The 19,175-nt window shown below is 33.6% G+C and overlaps 2 protein-coding genes and 2 long non-coding RNA genes across 4 annotated transcripts; 1 reads left to right on the forward strand and 3 right to left on the reverse strand.

The window, feature by feature from the left end:
- Positions 1–5,841: 5,841 nt before the first annotated feature.
- On the reverse strand, positions 5,842–7,980 carry LOC140987755 (uncharacterized). The gene is made up of 4 exons (XR_012177205.1): positions 7,584–7,980; positions 7,140–7,272; positions 6,536–6,700; positions 5,842–5,981 (listed from the first exon to the last, which is right to left on the reverse strand). It is a non-coding gene; the product is annotated as an uncharacterized lncRNA (long non-coding RNA).
- LOC140987754 (protein IQ-DOMAIN 11-like) lies at positions 5,973–8,975 on the forward strand. The gene is made up of 5 exons (XM_073456408.1): positions 5,973–6,483; positions 6,574–6,894; positions 7,142–7,361; positions 7,980–8,107; positions 8,199–8,975. The coding sequence occupies exons 1-5, from the start codon at positions 6,409–6,411 to the stop codon at positions 8,820–8,822; spliced, it is 1,368 nt and encodes a 455-aa protein (XP_073312509.1). The 5' UTR covers positions 5,973–6,408; the 3' UTR covers positions 8,823–8,975.
- Positions 8,976–9,225: 250 nt separating this feature from the next.
- On the reverse strand, positions 9,226–12,680 carry LOC140987753 (uncharacterized). The gene is made up of 3 exons (XM_073456407.1): positions 10,312–12,680; positions 9,537–9,789; positions 9,226–9,252 (listed from the first exon to the last, which is right to left on the reverse strand). Exon 1 carries the CDS (start codon positions 12,609–12,611, stop codon positions 10,551–10,553), a length of 2,061 nt encoding a protein of 686 aa, XP_073312508.1. The 5' UTR covers positions 12,612–12,680; the 3' UTR covers positions 9,226–9,252; positions 9,537–9,789; positions 10,312–10,550.
- Positions 12,681–16,151: 3,471 nt separating this feature from the next.
- LOC140987141 (uncharacterized) lies at positions 16,152–18,244 on the reverse strand. The gene is made up of 3 exons (XR_012177077.1): positions 17,886–18,244; positions 17,168–17,313; positions 16,152–16,508 (listed from the first exon to the last, which is right to left on the reverse strand). It is a non-coding gene; the product is annotated as an uncharacterized lncRNA (long non-coding RNA).
- Positions 18,245–19,175: the final 931 nt, after the last annotated feature.

Below are 19,175 nucleotides of genomic sequence, written 5' to 3' on the forward strand. Positions count from 1 at the left end.
TTAAAATACAAAAAAAAACTGTTGGGTACTGAATCTTAAATAAATTATAGACAGATGTATTTTTCTCCAATTCACCCATAAAATAACAGAATAATTAATTAATTTTAGTTATTATATATTTAACAGTTTTTTTTTATAATTATTTGATTTATTTAAATATGGATAATATCATAATGGTAGAAATTAAAGAAGGGTTACTCTATGATTTGAATTGATTATATTTAAATGAATGTCATGTCGTAATTTATAAGCAGAGATTAAATTACAATTTAAAATAATGAAATTTAAAAAAAAAAACAAAAAGGAAAAAATAAAATAACTCGAATAGATAAGATATTTGGAGATTTTAATTTCCATGATTGAATCAAAATAACCTCTATCATCCATTATGAAGGTTCGATATGCCGAAGATATTAATTTATTTATACAATAATTTAGTATATATTTTTTGTTTTGCTAATAATTTATGCAAGAATTTTGTTATGTTTCTGAATGCAGTTGTGAATATTTATAGGCCTCGAAATCCAATGAAACTCCCGAATTTATGTCAATTTATTTCGAAAATAATGGCTAATAATGGTCATTATAATGCACAATTATTTTAAAAAATAATGGCTACTAATTATAGCCATTGGAATTCTCGATACCGAAATTAAATTCATTTTTTATTATTATAGCTAACATGATTGTCATGCTAGGCCGTACCTCGTGTGAGGCGAGAGAGGCTATCGTCTCAGGGCTTGGCTCTCACATGGGCCCAAAAAAAAAAAATCATTGGTCTCATATTGTTGAGGCATGAACTTAAATAGTACGTGCATTAAATATTTAAAAAAATTGGACATTGACCCATTGAAAACATGATTAAATATGATGATTGTGTTCATTGGGTATATTAATCAAATTATGTAGAGCCCAAACAATAAAGCTACACGGCTCATTAATTAAATTTTTAAAAATTTTGTATGCATAAAATTGTAATGTTTAAAAATTTTGTATGCATAAAATTGTAATGTTTGTCTAATAGATTTATTATTTTATCTTGTGTCAACTCATTTGTTAAACTTTTATACTTTACATGTCGATTATTTAGCCTCTTTTATTGAATTTATGTAGTTGGACTCATTTCAAAAAATAAAACACAAAAAATTATGATACTTACCTATTTTACATATCTTTATTTTCTATTTTATTGAATAAAATATTATATTTATTATTTAAAACAAATCATATATTTTTACAATATTAGTTCATTATATTTATCATTTTGTTATTTTGATAGTTTATATTGATAAATTTCAATTTTAGCAACATATCTTACAATTTTTGCCAATTTCAATCTTTTTCCAATATAATTGTTCATATGACATTGCATTACGTTAGAGCCATGTTGATGTTGTGGCGCACGAAGAAAAAAATCGCAAAGAGATAAATATATAATTCGTAAATTATATTTTTCTTATATATATTGTTTGGTTATTTTTAATTTGTAAAATGAGCTTTACGGTTATTTATCATAACAATATTTTTTTTCAACATTATCGCCTCAGGCCCTATGAACTACAGGTACGACTTTGGTAACACGATTAGAAAAAAAAAGATTAGAAAGAAAATTTAATTTGCTACAAGTCATATTTTAGATCTGTTAGACTATATTGGACATTATATATGCTAATCGGACGCTGTCGTTTGCTGTATCTGTGTCATCTAGCTCGATCTTGCAGCGCCTGGTTTGCATAGATAACGTTCGAATTAATCTAGCGCATGAAATATGAGTTGTAGAAATTTAAGTTTTATTTCTAATTATTTTGTTTGTTGGTGATTTTAATAATTGTTCTAAGAAATATCACCAAAATACTTCGGCTCAACAGATTTCAAGTGATGTCGAGGATCATCGTGCAACTTTTATGAAAGATTAAAGTTTATAATGACTGTTTAATTTTCATATGGAAGAAGTATACATTTTCGATATTTCACATTGGTTTGTTGAAAGAAAAAAAAACCCTTATGGTTAATGATAAATTATGACAAATAAAATTCAAAACTAATCCAATATCAAATTTAATCTATTTTGATTGCTGAAAACTTAAAGAGTGAGTCTCATGTGAGGCCGTCTCACGAATCTTAATCTGTGAGACGGGTCAACCCTACCCATATTCACAATAAAAAGTAATACTCTTAGCATAAAAAGTAATACTTTTTTATGGATGACCCAAATAAGAGATCCGTCTCACAAATACGATCCGTAAGACCGTCTCACATAAGTTTTTGTCAAACTTAAAAGTGATATAAATATTCGATCCTAAAAAATTTCTCAAATGCAAAATAATATTCGATCTTCTCACACTCCACTTGATCTCAATTAACTAAAAATCGAATAAAAATTTAACCCAAGAACGACGGGTTAACTGATCGAAGATGTGTAAAATACCTGAAAATACAAAACAACGCAGAAGGTGTACTAATTATTGAAATACATGAATTCAACCATCTTCTACATTTTAAAAAAAATGAACTTTGATACACATGAATCAACAATCTTCAAGTTCTTTTTTTTTCTTTAAAAGAAATGTTACAAATAGATTTCGAATTCGAGAGATCATCTCAAAATTTAGACATTGGTCCCAAATTCTTTTAAATCGCAATTATTGTGTACTTGGCTCTTGTTTAACTCAACTATAAGGTAGATTAGTAACTCAATGTGACCAACAAAGGTAATATTGTTCTATAAATAATATAAATTGTTAATTCAAACCAGGTTTTTAAAATTCGTTAGGCACTAGTTGAGTGATAGACCAGCGCATCAGATTACACGTGTTGGGTGCAATAATTGTCTATGTTTGGTAGAGCGATCGAACCGTGGTGCTTGTGCTGCTGTGCAGTTTAAAAAGATTTGAGTTGCACCGTTACCACCAGCTATAGGTTTTGGTAAAGCGGAAAGCGCTCGGTCCTACAACACGTTATCAGCATAATAAATCACATTTTATAATTTAACACGACAATATCAAATTTAAAATCGGTTCAAAATTATGTAAGTAATAAAATATCTTAAATTTACTCTACTTCATATTCACAACTGTCACGTCCCGAGCCCAAAGTTAGTCAATACCTTTGTTGTTTAACAGCCACACGATTGAAACCAACGATTGAAAACAAAAAAGTTCGTATATCAAAGTATAACCAACCGGTCTATAAATCATAATCAACATTTCTGTTACAACGTAAAAATTTCAAAAACATAAATAAACTTGCGGAAGTGTCTTACAACTTGAATTAAATAAAACTTAAAAAGAAACATAATTAAAATAGACTTATTGGTTCCTCTATATTACCAGCCCCAAAACTGGTCATGTTCTTCTTTTTCGATTTGCTCTTTAGATTTATCTGGAGAGTGAAAGTAAGAAGTCAGTGTTTTCGTCGTCACTCTACAAGTGGGGGCTGTTTAATCACATACATAACAAATACACATAATCTTCGAAAAACAGCATATCATGCATACATAGTTCGTATAACATATATCATGAGCATAAATGTAAACATAAAATTGGCATAGACTATGAAATTCATATACTTTTCATAATTTACTGATATCAGTTCTTAATTTTTACCTCTCTAAGAGGGCGAGACCGTGTAACGGTTACAATCTCATCGTGTAAGGACCAATAAACTTATCATATGTTGAGATTGTTACTCATATCCAGTTGGATCATCACGTACAGTGCTAAACAATAAGATATATCGTATCACAAGAAGATAAAGAAGAAGAATAATACTCGACCGAAACTTTAAAAAAGGAACCGAGTCATAAACAAAATTTATAGTTTTAAAACAAGCTCACTTACATTAGTATTGCTTAAAGGATTCGAAAACCACATAAGAATCAAGAAAACAGTACTTCGAAAACGTAGGTGTACTTCGACCTGAATATCAGTTGCCTTGCAGAATCCTTTGCGAATTATAAAACCGTTGGATAAAGCTTAAACTTGTACAGTACATCCAAAAGTAATTCAAATAAATTATGAACAGTGAAGATAAGGTATGGAAGTTATTTTCTTATATTTATGAACGAAAAATAATAGGTATGTTAATCTAAACTAAAATCTGAGCTTTTTTTTTGCGAAAACTAGATATGAAGAAATAACCGCTGGATTTGGAATATGTTATTTAGTATTCGGAACGGGAGATTGGATTCTGGGGCAATGGAGTGATGAAAATAAATTTTCGAACGTGGACAATACTTCGATACTTGACAGATCTTTGACTCGAAAATTTGACAGCAAATTTGGGAGAGAATTTTGAAATATAGAATGAATTTGAAGGTGTAATTTTCGAAAATAGGATAAGGGTAATAAGTGGTGAAGTGAAAATAATATCATAACTCGGTTGATATTTCTTCCATAATTTTGAATTAATTCTTCCATACTTATCACCTTACCAAATTTCAAAACTTTGTCCCCAAGTATATGCAGTTTTCTAAATTATGTATTGGCTTTGATGGTTGAATTTGGACTGCTTTCTTGTACAGATTTGTGATACACCTAGATGAATTGAATTTACTACAAACTTCCTTGTTGAGCAAAAGTTGTCTTGCATGCATTGTTTTGTTTCAAATTTTATTTATATATTATACTTAAATTTCTAAATTCTTGAATATATTGTACTTATTTTTTGAATTTCATGTATTTTATCGAAAATTTTGGATACTATGTATTATTTATTATTTTTGAATTTATTATTTTTGCAATAAAACCATAATTCAAAATACATTCTTATGCATGCCTATAATTAAATAACTAATTACACGTCAAAAAATCATGGTTATCACAACCATAATTTTTAACAACTTATTCATCATCGAACACAAGCTCAATATCATCACTGTGATCTTCATCTTCTTCTTCGGGTGCAAAATCATTCTCATGAAGTTCACTCACTCTAAATAACAAATGAAGATAAAGTTTAGTGTATTAAGACAAGCCAACAAATCACATTTATTGTTGAATTTTGGTTTAGCTTTTAAAAAAATTATCTTTCATTTTTTTACTTGAGCTTTTAATTCTCAAGAACTTAAAAAAAACCAATAAAAGAAAAAAAAAACCTAAAAGCCTTAATCGTCCGCAACGGCTAGGATGTATAGGTCGATTAATCGGCGCTTAAGCTGGCCGGCAACCACTTTTGTTGTGCGATCGACCGACGTCCAGTGTCTAGACTGAATTTTAAAACACTAATCCTAATTCAAATTATAGTGAATCTGACGTACTCATCAAAATTTGTTAGGTATGGAACAAAGGTATAAAACAGACACAACATTTAACGATACAAAATCACTCATCCGAACTTGTGATCGAAGGAACCAAAAGGGTAAGAAAAGACACTACATGCATATAATGGTACAAAAACACTGCAAGGATGCACATAAGTTGTTGGAAACCGAGCAATGGCCCCTCAACAGCTGTATTTCACTCTATGCTGCCTTGTTTTATTGCACGAATCCTATCATTCATTGCACATTAAGAATTTCCCCACATCCTTCAATAATCCATCCCTTTCACTTGGATTTATATCCAATAACAATAATAATAATAATAATCTTTATTTTTTTTTCTTTTTCTCAATAAAGAATACTACCATTTCAAGATGGTCACATAACAAGGTAAGATTCCATCTCTTCTCAGATATACACTAACAGTTGACTGACCTAAGAATATGCACTTAATCCACATCATAATCGCTAGTAATAAGTCTCCAATGTCTGATAGGAGTAACTCGAATCGAACTTAAATTCGAGTTGCGACATATAAGTAGTCACTTAACACGTTCATATGCTTGATCTCGACTTTAAAGCAAAGAGTAGCTCACATCGACCAGTTGCTAGTCCTTTTTAAGATAATTTAGAACGGGCAACTTCTATCGTACCATGCATGTTGTTTGACTGAGTATGGCAAACTGATGGAGTGTAATTTTCCAGCATTTTGGACAGAAATCTGAACCCAACATACCCATGTTGAGAAAAAAAGAAAGTTGGCAAGGTGCAGTGGCTCTATAAAGTAAAAGATTCTTATGATATGGTACATATATAGTTTCTCTCCACAAATATGAAGACCCCTCATCGCTTATTGTTTCTGACTTTATGGAGCAAAGCCCATGTGCGCAACACATGAAGAACTCATCAGGAAAAGATGGGATATGAAATTATTGAAGAAAAAGATAAAGATAGTAAAATATTCTTGACTCTGTTTATATGTAGTCCTCTGAGAAAATCTCAGCACTGCATCAATTATTGATACCGTGTTTTCTAGCTGTGAAGTGTTTACATTGATAGAAATATGCATAATATATTCCAACTCAACGTTCATGCAACAGAGTAGCTCATAATTTACATTTCCTAAGCTTTTAAAAATTTAAGTATTGATGGCAAAGAAGAAGAGCTGGTTCAGTGTACTTAAGAGGTTATTCATTTCAGAGACACATTCAAGATTTGAAAAGGTAAATGATGCACAGACATGCTCATGTCATTTTTATGAATTTAGATATGTACCTAGAATGAATTACTCCAATCTCTAAAAATGCCTTCAGAAGGAGAAGAGAAAGAGATGGATGTTCAAGTTGCTGAAGACGAAACAACTAGCCCCATTATCTGCACCAAGACAAAGGCCACCGTGTGAAGCAGATGCAGAACACCGTGAATTTGCTGCAACTGTGCCTGTTGAAACAGTTGGTCCAGATGTCAACAGCCTCACTACGAACACTAATTATGCGCACCAACAGGAGAATGAAGATCAAGAATCTGGAGAATTAAATATCCATGTTAATAGTCCAGAACTATGTTATCAACACAACAGGGCAATTCAAGATTTTGCTGCCACCAGAATTCAAGCTGCTTTTCGAGGCTATCTCGTATGCTTTTCTCAAATGTTTTTTTTTTTTAAAAAAATTTAGCTGTTCGATCAGCTATTCGGGCTAAACTTTTTGCGATGGTAAAAAATATATCGAGACGAATAAACTGATTGTTTTTTTAGTACTTCAAAGACACCATTCATGCCAAACCAGAAGTATTGTCCTATGCATTAAATCAAATAACATCATCCATAACTTTCATACACACGTGACGAAATTCTCTTCCACGTTTTAATGGTGCTTACAGGGAAGGAAAGCATTACGAGCACTCAGAGGAGTAGTCAAGCTTCAAGCTCTTATTCGAGGGTGGGCTGTCCGGCAGCAAGCCATGAACACCCTTAAGTGTCTGCAGTCCATTGTAAATATCCAGACAGAAGTCTGCTCAAAGAGAAGCGAAAGAAGTAAAGACAGTTCACACTGCCGAGAATACAAGTTGCAGGAATTTGTAGAAAAGGACATCAAGGCAAGTCTCCAAGCAATTGCTTAAAGATACCAACAAAAAAAGATAATTTCTTTCTTAAATTTTCTTTTACATTCTATTTCTATACTAGAGCTAAAACAAAGGGTAGCAGGGTTCACTTAAAATGGTGAAATTATAATTCAGGGACACGGAATTCAACCAAATGATCATTGTATCAGCTAAAATTTTCTTATCCTATCTTCTTGTTTCTTTTCATTGTGTTCAATACCTGATTTATATGGTTTCCCTTTTGTCTTTTCTTCTCCCTTCCCTTATCCTTTCATTTACACCAGTCTTGACAAAGTAAGAACTGCTACTTGAGTTGTTTAGGTCTTTAGGATACAAACATAGGAACTGATAAACAAAGACTCAAAGAGTACCTCCATATTGTGTCTGGGAAGCTTTAACAGAAATGACATTATGTCTCAAAGAATTTTTCCCAACCAAGTGGCTGCTAAACTAAAAATTGTCAGGATCCTTAACAAGCCAAGTTTTGAAATCAAATTCTCACTGCTTTTTTTTTATTTGCCTTATATAATATATATTCAACAAGCAAATTAATGTTTAATGTTCCTATTGCAAATGGTCTAATTATCACCTGCATATTCTACAAAATTGCAGATAGATTCAAACAGCCAAAAAATATGGGACGACGGTACATTGACAAAGAAAGAGTCAAAGGCCATCTTTTTGAGCAAGAGAGAAGCTGCTATCAAGAGAGAGAGGATAAAAGAATACTACATGAATCATCGGGTCAGTTGCTAAGATTTCACTCCATCAAAGTCGTTTTATTTTAACATATAATCGTACCCATTAGATTTAATTAAGGGGCATATATATCCAGAGGTCCGCAGAATCGGAACGCGAGAAGGTATATGGAAGACAAAGATATTGGTTAGAGCAATGGGTGGATGCCCAGCTGGCGAAACGAGATGACCTTGGAAACGTGGATAGAACTTTGTCTGTAAATGCAAGAAACAGAGATGAACTAGGGGGCAGACAATTCAGTTTCAGATATTCACAGAAACAATATCAAGCAGGAATGCCAGATTCTCCCAGTTACGCCCCAAAAAGATCATTTCATCATAGGAAGCAACGTTCCATTGGAGATGACATTTCTTGTGCAGCTTCTCCAGTAATACCTACATACATGGCCTCCACTGAGTCAGCCAAAGCAAAAGCTAGATCACTGAGCTCACCAAGACTAAGACCAATCAATTCAGATGTCTGCTCCGAGATTAACTCTCCTCATAAGCATTACCTGTCTCCTATATCATCCATCAATAGTGAGCTAACAAGCAGCGGTTGGCTCAGGAATCCGGTTAGTTTATCTCAAAGATCCCCACGCCTAAAAGGTCTGCAAGTTCCCATAAAATCAACCATAAGCATAAAGAACTTGCGTTTTGATTCGGGGGATTCATTCCCAAAATGGGATTGGCGTTGCACTCACAGTCAAATGCCAACTTGATCAGACAATGAAATGTAAGATCTTATCTAGTTTGAGGTGGCCAATTTGGTCTCACTGAAAACTAAGTCTATAAATTATTCAAAATTAGTTATCTTGCTTAATAACGAAGATGTGCCACGGAGCTAGTGTCATTTGCCACGACAGAAAATCCATCATTGTCCTTATTTATCCTATTATAATGAGTCTTAACAGTCATTTGCCACGATGAAAATTCACATTACTGGTCATAAATAAAGTAAAATGGGAGAAAATGGGAGCATTTTAGATTTCAAAAAATGTTTTTTACAAAAAAGATTATATGCAAAATTCGAAATGTTTTCATTTGAAGGATATGACAGTAGCTATTTCACACTAATGGATTTGCAGCTGCAAAATTCTACAGTTGACATCAAAATATCATATAACGCCGACACCCTTTATTCCTAGTCACCTGAATTTCGTGATGACATTTTTTTCCCTTACTATTCATGTAAGATTGCATTTGTATTGCTAATAGTTTCTTTTTTTTCCGACAGTTGTAAAAAATTTAGTCTTTCTAGTCATTCTCCATTAATCAACCAAGAAAGGTGATACTGCACTCATATCATGATAGACTATTGCCTTTTCTGTTACGTTCGCTGGTTTGCTATTGTCTTTAAAATAAAATGTAATAATTTAATAATATTTAATACTCTTCATCATTGATCAAATTGGAATAAAATAATCCAAAGGCACCCCAAGACTTTTGAGATAAAAGTAGCAACCTATAATTTCATAGGTAATATAAGAAAACCATAATGTAATATGGGATTGTAGAAAATGAAACGCGATGGATTTTAACTGATGAGAATCAACATTTCATGATAAATGGAAAGATTGCAGTCATTCACATCGCCAATCTGGATTTCCGAGGTCGCGCTCCATCTAGTCAGAGTGAGCATTTATCTGACCGAAGTTTCAATGCCTTCCCACATTTGATGCACTTACCCTGAAAGCAACGTATTCTAATTAAAATGGCGTATTTCTTAAAAAGGAATATGATATGAACCAGTAACAATAGGGGATACCACAGCATCAGAATATGTAAGTTTGTACAAAGAAAGTTCATCATAGTGAGTTTGAAGCACTCCGATCATAAAAATAAACTTTCAGGAATGCAGTGAACAGACAAGAGGAATTTTACACCGTTCAGAAAATATTTTACGAAAAGCAGCTCCAGTTTAAACTTGACAGACTGCAACTTATTGCTCTCATTTAGTATCAAAAAAAAAAAAAAGAAAAAAATCGAGAAACTTGTCTTTCCATTAGTCGACTGGGTAGCGCAACCATATCAAGCAAACTGCATGTTTCCCCTTCAAACAGTATAATTGAAATGGCAAGCAGATTTTTAGAATTCATCTATGATATATCTCAATAGGTTAAAGCGAATATCATCACTCCAGAATAACTCTTTAATCGCTTTGGTAGTATATCGTTCCCTGTGATTTTTTGCTGCCACAACCCAAGTTACCTGCATTGAGGGAGATACAAGTGCAGAAGATAGCTTCTATCAGCAACAAGCTTCCATAGCTTGCTCCAGGCTTCAAATGACTGACATTTGGAACTTGTTAGTCTCGGTTGCAGACATGTAGTTCCTTGATCATTATGTTCCATGTCAAAGTGTTATTCCTTCACATGTCTCAAAATGGACTTGGCTTCCCTGAGCTGTAGGTAAAACTGAGGGTGAACAACTGACTTTTGATCCTTCAACTACAAGATTGCAGGTATGCTTGCGAATTCATAACCGATATCTTGCATTAGGGGCAGTAGATTCTCTTGTAGCAACATGTAAATTTCTTTCATTTCAGGATGCGATCTGTCACGCACAAAGAATGCGTGATTCTTGCCATTGACTTCAATTCTACTGCAACCAGGTACTTTTTTCACTTTTCTTTCCTTCATCTTCTTCCTTAATCTTGAAAACTGGTCCCATCTGCCAGATGCAGCATACACATTTGCCAACGACACATACCCTCCCGAAATAGCTGGCTCAAGCTCTATGAACTCATCACCTAAGTGATCTGCCACACCAACATCCCCATGCAACATGCAAGCACCAAGTAAGGCCCCAAGAACTGCACCATCATATTTACTTGGAGGCATCTCTTGTACCACTTTCACAGCCTCATTCACCAGCCCAGCTCGCCCAAGGATGTCAACAAGGCAACAATAGTGCTCTGCCCTAGGTTCTAAACCATAGGCATCTCTTATGGAGTGAAAAAGCATTTGACCCTTCTTAACAATCCCAGAATGACTACAGGCTGACAAGACACCAACAAAAGTAATCTCATCTGGTTTGTGCCCTGAACGTAGCATCTGAGAAAATGCCTGCAATGCCTGCATACCAAATCCATGATCTGAATATGCTAATATCAAGGAAGTCCACGAAACAACATCCTTTGCTTCAAGATGGTAAAACACACTTTGAGCAGAGATAATGTCACCACTTCTATAGTACATCGTGATCAAGGAATTATTAAGTGATGTCTCACTTTCAAACCCAAGGTGCACAACAAGACCATGAGCTTGCAACACCCCTAAAATACTGCTACATGAGGTCAATAAACTAGTCAGGCTTGCCTCGTTAGGCCTAATGCTGCCACACAGCATCAAAACAAATTGCTTAAACGATTCACTCTCATGCCCGTGTCTGGCATACCCGTCAATCATTGCATTCCAGGTCACAATATTTCTTCGAGACATCATATTAAAAAGTTCGCCAGCCTCGGTTATACAGCCTTCATCAGCATAGGCTGTGATCATTGCATTCCACGCCGAAACATCCTTATTTGGCATTTGATCAAAGTACTTTCTCGCCAATTCTGTCATCCCATTTCGCGCAAGGCCTGTTACCATGGTAGTCCAAGAAACAGCATTCCTCCAAGGCATCGAATCAAATAGTTCATTTGCTTCACTTAGTCTTTTAGTATCCAAAAGCCCACGAATCACAATGTTCCAAGAATACAAATTACGCTCTGGCATCATATAAAAGAGCTTAAGCGCCTCTTCTACCTGGTCGTTATTTATATAAACAGAAATCATTGAGGTCCATGCCACAATATTTTTAACAGGCATCTGATTAAAAGCACCTCGAGCATCATCAATCAACCCGTTCTGTGCATAACCCACAATCACAGTGGTCCACGTAACCTCATTCTTATCTCTCTCAGGCATTTTCCTAAAAAGCTCAACAGCGTCATCTACTTTTCCATGTTTGAAAAACCCTGAAATCAAACTGGTCCAAGAGAAAGAATTCCTTGCGGGCATTCCCTCGAATATCTCCTTTGCTTTATCCATACAACCAGCCCTACCATACGCATGTATCATGGCGGAATCCGCCACAATGCTTTTCTTAGTCCTAGGAATTTCATGAAAAACTTCCTCGGCCTTATGGAACTCCCCATGTTTGACATAAATACTGATCATGCATGCATAAGAAACCGAATCACGTCGAGGCATTTCGTCGAACAAAGTGCGAGCAGCGGACAACTTTCCTTGACGGCCCAGCTCCCCCAATCGTACATTATAATCGTACGTCGAAGTAAAATTGAAAAATGGAGCTGAATCGAAATTACAATCAAATGCTGAGCAAAATTCGGGGCCGGACAAAGGCCTGCGTCTCGGATTCGGAACCGTGGTGGCGGAGGTTGTGTACTTGGCGAAAGGGGAGCATCGTTCGTGACAACATGAGATGGTAAAGAATGCCCAAAATTCTATGATATTTTGCATTGTCCTGTCCAATTTCCATGATGCTCTGCCGGCAATCCTCATGCGTCACGACGGCGCATGCATGAACTTACAAAGCTTCACTGGAAAATAATTTGAAAAGGCTTGAGAGGATATAAATTATTAGCATTAAAAATATTATATTAAAAGAATATATATTTCCAAAAAAAAATAGTAAATGATAGGTGCTAGAAAAAGGTCTTCTGGTAAAATTAAAAAGGGGAAAATTGCATATTGTCCAGTATATTTGTATTTTTTGCATTTAGATAAATTATATAGTCAAAATTTCTATTTTAATATATTATCTTTGTTATGTTTGCCATTACGTTAACTAGCAGCACTCAAGTACGACGATATGACGTCGAAGTGTCACATTAACACTTCCGATAAAATATTAATAAAATTAACAATTTCAAATATTTCAGATTAAAATTAAAATTTAACAACGTAGAGGATCAAATTACGAAAAAACTCTTAAAAAAATATAAGAACGTTCAAATCGGTTGTTATTGAGGTTCTTGTAGAGAGTAATCGAATATATGAAATAAATTTTTAATTTCAATTTGGGTGAAGAGAAACCTATCTAAATCAGGCAAAACTACAAAATCAAATCAAACGGTTGGTTTGTATTGGTTTACTCAATTATGGTTTGAATTGATTTTAAAATCAACCAAATCGAAACAATTTGGTTTGGTTTGGTTTGAAGTTTTGGGGGAAGCAAAGTTCATTCCCAAAATGTTACTCATTTCTTAGTACAGTCCTTAATGTTTTGACGTTCTCGATTTTTTTTCTATACCTTTCAAAAAACGATCGAGTTGATCTTTCCATTAATTTGATGGTTAAAACTATCGGGAGACGTGCACGTGTCAATCACGTTCCCGTAAAAAGCCCCAAAAACCGAAATCAGATGTCCTAAAGCTCTAAAAAAAAGCAGAAATTTCTTCTTTTTAACTTGAAAAATTTCTTTAGTTATGTCGCTTGGAATGCAATCGACAATCGACGGTGTTGTTCCAGAAGTTATGTATCTCCGGCTTCTTCTCTTGTACATTTTCTTCTTCTTGGATTGAGAATATTCAATAGAATTTTACATTTGTTTTTTTTTTTAATTTAAAAAAAAATCGATTCAACTGTATATGTGTTGTTATTTGGTGTTGATTTTGTGTTCTTGATGATTGATCGTGTATTTTCCTTTCCATTGTGATTTATTAAGAATTAGGTTTCGATTTTGACAACATTTTTTGAAACATTTAGGGAGAAACCAAAAACATAAAAAAAATTTAAGATTGAACCGGGAAAGGGGTCAAACACGTGGGACTGAACCGACTATTTCCCTGGAGTTGAGATAAAAAAAAAAATCCAAACCAAATCGAACCAACTTTTGTAAAAATTAAAATTATATAAAAGACTTTGTTAAAAATTTAATTTTTTGTCAAAAAAAATATACTATTATTTTCTCCACCTAATTGATATTTTTTTAATTATAATTATAACTGTTAATTTAGAAAATTAAATTGAGTTTAAAAATAATCAAAATATTTCATTTGAAAAATAAAATTCAAAGTTTTAAAATGGAGCATCATAACCAAACCCAAAATCCTGAATTTCGGGAATGAATATCGTTCCTGTCTTGGAAAATGTAAGGTAAAAACAAGATGATCGATAAAACAAATCCGACGGCCAAAAATTACGCTGGATCAGTGAAAGATTCAACATCCTTTATGATGCTTATGTTTTCTTTAAAGCAAGATATCACATTAATATTAAATGCCACCAAGAGTTACATTCATGATTCACGAAGGAAAAACACATTCGACCCAAGATGATGGGGGAGGATGAGAGAGTCCATAATGTTCAATACAATGGTCCACCAAATTTGCATTGCTGCTAACATGTGCTAATGAAATGAAATTGACTGAAACTAAAATATATGTATCTCGTCAATAATGATATCATCATGCCCACGATTCTCTGTTGTTGAGTTCACTGCTGTGACGGCAAGGGAGGATTCTGAGAAAATCAAAACTTTATAAAACGCTGCATGGATCGTTAATGAATGACATGATAAATAGCATTGAGTTCGGCAGTAAATATAGAACTTGGATGGCGGATAACCCTAGCTCACGCCGCTCTCAAATACCCAGAATGATCTCGAATCATTGCGCCTACAGTAAAGCGACCATTCGCCTCGTCAAAACCTCGCATCAACATCTAACCTGACATGCCCAGGCGGAGGCTTGATCCATTTCTTGTTGGGAGTATTTTGAGAGCTTTGTGGCTTATTCAAGCTAGTAAGTCTGGCTTTCCGGAATTCTTCAAAATAAGGACCATCCCAATCAACATTAATCGGTTGTCGAAGCTTGGACTGATGATGCTTCCATCTGCAAATTTCTTTCCAGATTGCCCAAGAAAACATAACAAAATACTCAAAATCATAAATCGAGAGGACACCCCTCAAGTTAATACCACAATCCATAAAATTCCACTCATGACAATTCTTCAAATGAGGCCATAAACTTGTCGATGCTAAGGATGAACCACATAAGACAGAACCTTCTTTTCACAGGAACATGATGCCGCCTGAGATTTAATTATCTAGGCACAAATTCAAGAAATGCACGCCATAAAAAAAAAATACGTACCTTAGGAAGGATGTGAAGGTTCCAAATAAAATTCAACCAATAAGACAGTGATGTTGAAAATTTCGAATTGGGAGGTTCGAAACATCTGATTTCCAGTAAAATTCCCTATTTAACCATATAATAGCCTTTGGAGTTCCACTTCCAAAACCGTAAATCCTCCAAGTTCTGGAGCCCCAAAGGAATATCCAGAATATGATCAGCTTCATCAAAAGAAGGGAAAATATGACGCACCATATCCTCATTCCTCTGGCCCGGTGTAGAATACATTTCTTTCACAAAGATTAAGGATGAGTTCGAGTTGTGTAAATAGCTACTTCCACTAGCCAACTTTGCTGCAATATCACCGACAACAGCAGGAAAAAAAATTGCGCCCCGTGACGTCGATTCCAATGCCACGCATCACTAATATTTTCCCAGCGGACTCCATTCATCAATATCTACAACTTTTTTATACAAAGTTTTTCTGAGAAAAGCAATATAATTTGCCCAGAATTTGAATTTTTAAACTGGATGGCTAACATTTTTGCTATCAGAAAATAAGTGCTTCCGGTGACTTTCCGACCGATTTATCCTGTTATAACCGAAACCTAAATAAAATGTCAAGCAAGAGTTTCAAGTATATTAACATACAACCTAAAAAGATTATTTTTAGATGTATATCTATTTTCTCTAGCTTTTTTACTGAATTTTTTTGTAAGAATTTTTATCCTCTTTTCCGATGCAATGGTGGTATTTATAAGCAAAATTAAGTGAGGATGTGATGACAAGTACCTAAGAAAATTGACTCCTCTCACTTGTAACTTTTAGGAGAAGCAATCTATACATATGTATATATATACATATATTATTATTATTATTATTATTATTATTATTATTATTATTATTATTATTATTATTATTATTATATAATAGCAATTATTCTATTATTAATTTATTATAGTTGGGTTGTTACAGTAGTCCACATATATACATAGTCATGCATAAAGAATTTATCAATGATCAAACGTAAAGGCAAGAATAAGTCTATTTCACAACAAAGATCAAAATAATTGTCCCGGAGCAAGTATCATCTAGTCCATCGATCATCCGATCTAAACCAAATTTAGGCCTCAACTTCACGTTTAGGACGATTCCGGGTGCGGTGCAAATTGAAGCAGGTTCTTTGCTGAAGATGTAGTTTCATCCCCAGTCTCAACCTCGTCCTCATCTGCTTCCATGATGGCCTCATTCACAGCAAGCTGGATCATGGAACAAAAGAAATTGAAGAAGTTCACGTCTTCTACTTTTTCAACAAGAAGAGAGACTGCAGTAGAGCAATTGTGTGTTAATTGATGTCCAATACTGTATAGTGTACACCTAGTGGCTAAGCGATAACTTCCCATAAAATATTTTGGGCAATTAAATCATAGTTTTGTGTAAATATCACATATAAAAAATTACGAGTCTACAAGAATGGGGAGGACGACTGCACCTACTAACCCCCTTGGCTCCGAAGCTTTAGCTTCGAAATGTGGTACTTAAAAATCACAATACATTTTTCTTAGACAAGAATGAGATCTCTAGGTTCGGCACTTCGTTTTCATACCAATAAAATGATCTTACATGAAAAGAAACCGAAATTTTCCTTGCAGGATTCTTGCCCTTACAGACTACTGATATGGTAAAGCAATTCTAATTATGGCAACATAACAATCACTGTACATTGCACTCTCCTTCCATAAAGTCTGAATCAAGTAAATTTACATTCTCTGAGATTTCTTAAAGTGGTTCCGTGATTCTAAGGTCATTGATCAGCATACTTAGTATATAACATAACAGACAATAATGAATTGCTGTCCATTACCACACCTAAAACTTCCACTTATTTTTTTGTTGTTTCATCAATTATAAAACTTTTCTTGGGACTTAAACGATATATCTGCAAGCTTAACCTTCCTACACACGTACATGAATACGGCATACCTGATAGTCTCACAGGCTACTTGAAAAGTTGTCTCGGCAAATCAACTATCCATTCTTCAATTTATCTTCTCAAGTATCCAATCTTCCCCCACTTATTACTTTATAGAGAAAGGAAGGAGCTCTATTCATATTCTCAAGTTTCCAGTCTGCAATTCGACTTTCCAAGTTTCCATTAGGTGACCCGAATAATTAATGTATAGAGAGAATAAGGAGCTTTCCTTTACTCACTACAATCACATTAAAGGGGCATATTTGAATTCATTGTGCCCGACATTTCCGATATCTGCATCTTCAACAACAAAAAAGCTCGAAAGTGATGCTTTGTTCTCTGCCCTCAAACGAAATGAATCACAATTCTTAATTAAGCACTTATTTCCAATTCTCCGAAGAATTAATCATTTATTTCTAGTAAAACTCTTGGATGGCTATCTATATTTGTACGCTGAGCCATATAACTCTTAAATTTTTGGTGCAACTCCACAAGCAGTAAAGACTAACCTCTATTTAGTTTTATCAAATATTAATTCTATCGCCCTCAAGTTTAAATTTTTGCCAATAAACCGTCAAAACTAACCGACCAAAGTCTCCCCAAGCCCTCTAATCTCTCAAAAAAAACACCAAGCAAGATGAATAAGAAAAAAAAAATCAAAATTCGATAGAACAAGAAAATACCCAAAAGAATTTTATACACAGAAGCTGGAGATAAAAAAATTTTTACCTCTTGGAAAAATTTTTGGTCAAGTTTATCAGCAATTCTTATGGAAGTCAAGACAGTGACGGCAAGAAGAGAGATGGGGAAAACGAAGGCAAATGTATAGCTGGAGGGGCTGATGCCTCCTGCGTGTGTCACCACCGAAACGCCCCTCTTGCTCGTTTTCTGGCTAGCCACATGCAGATTTATTCCAGTGGATGATACTTCAGCCTGCGGTAATAGAAGCGTCGCCGCCGGCTTGTAGTTGTAGTTGGTGGCGGGGATAAGGCGAAGCAGTGTAGAAGACGAGAGTGAGTTGTGCGCATTGTGTGGCAGTCTCCGCAGAAGAAAATGAAAAGAAGAAGAAAAATAAAAAGCAAAAAGTAAAAAAGAATTAAACGAAGGATAACAAAGAAAATATAGAGTAAAATAATAATATAATATATTAAATAAAATATTTTAAAATTTAAAAATCTTATATGTCTATATAAATAATAATAATAATAAATATTTATCAAAATTTAAAAAATAACATACATGTAATTAAAAAATTAAATACAATTATATATTTTTTTTATAACAAAATATAATAAATCAAAAAGTTCTAATATTATTAAAATAATATTTTTAACAAATTCAAAATCTAATAATCAAATATATAATTTAAAATTTTAAATATAAAAATAATTAAATTCTAAAAAACTTCTTCTCAAAAATAAAAAATTCTAAAAAATTATATAAAAAAATAAACTGATTCACAAGCTCATGACCAATTTGACATTTAAAACTATTTTTAAATGTAGCCTGGGTCGAAACTATTATCAGTTTTCGGTTGAATCGACCGATCCGGACTAGTTCTTAAAACATGAGAACAAATAATTATTGACGACAATAAGTCGAGTTTGGGACAGATTTGAGCAAACTCAAGACCCATCCCCTCATACTTTTAGCACGCATCGCCTTGTCCCTCAACTCAGGAGGTCCGATATGGGCTGGACATTTTAAAAATTATATAATAAAAAAGTTTAAAAATAATAAATCACCAAATTATTTTTCAACTTTATCTATTAGTCTATTAAGAATACTCTAGAATAATTATTTCGAGTCATGGGATAATTTTGAACTTACCTAAAATTATTTCTCTTTGAAAAATAACACTCTCAAATTTAACTATGATTCATGTTTTTCTTCATTCGTTTACAAAAAATACACCCACTAGTTGTATGCAAAATACAAAAAATATATAAAAATAATTTATGTCTTAGTATTTTAAAAATATAAATATATTATGTATTTAAATAATATTTGTATATTATT

This window comes from Primulina huaijiensis, chromosome 11 (genome assembly GCF_012295235.1).
Source record: "Primulina huaijiensis isolate GDHJ02 chromosome 11, ASM1229523v2, whole genome shotgun sequence".
NCBI classification, from domain to species: Eukaryota; Viridiplantae; Streptophyta; class Magnoliopsida; order Lamiales; family Gesneriaceae; genus Primulina; species Primulina huaijiensis.

Bases quoted from the DNA above. Each gene is read 5' to 3' on its own strand.
- LOC140987754 (XM_073456408.1), top strand. From the start codon at position 6,409: ATGGCAAAGAAGAAGAGCTGGTTCAGTGTACTTAAGAGGTTATTCATT. The intron at 6,484-6,573 runs GTAAATGATGCA...AAATGCCTTCAG, and splicing joins CACATTCAAGATTTGAAAAG to AAGGAGAAGAGAAAGAGATG. The intron at 7,362-7,979 runs GTCTCCAAGCAA...AATTGCAGATAG, and splicing joins AGAAAAGGACATCAAGGCAA to ATTCAAACAGCCAAAAAATA.
- LOC140987753 (XM_073456407.1), bottom strand. From the start codon at position 12,611: ATGAGGATTGCCGGCAGAGCATCATGGAAATTGGACAGGACAATGCAA.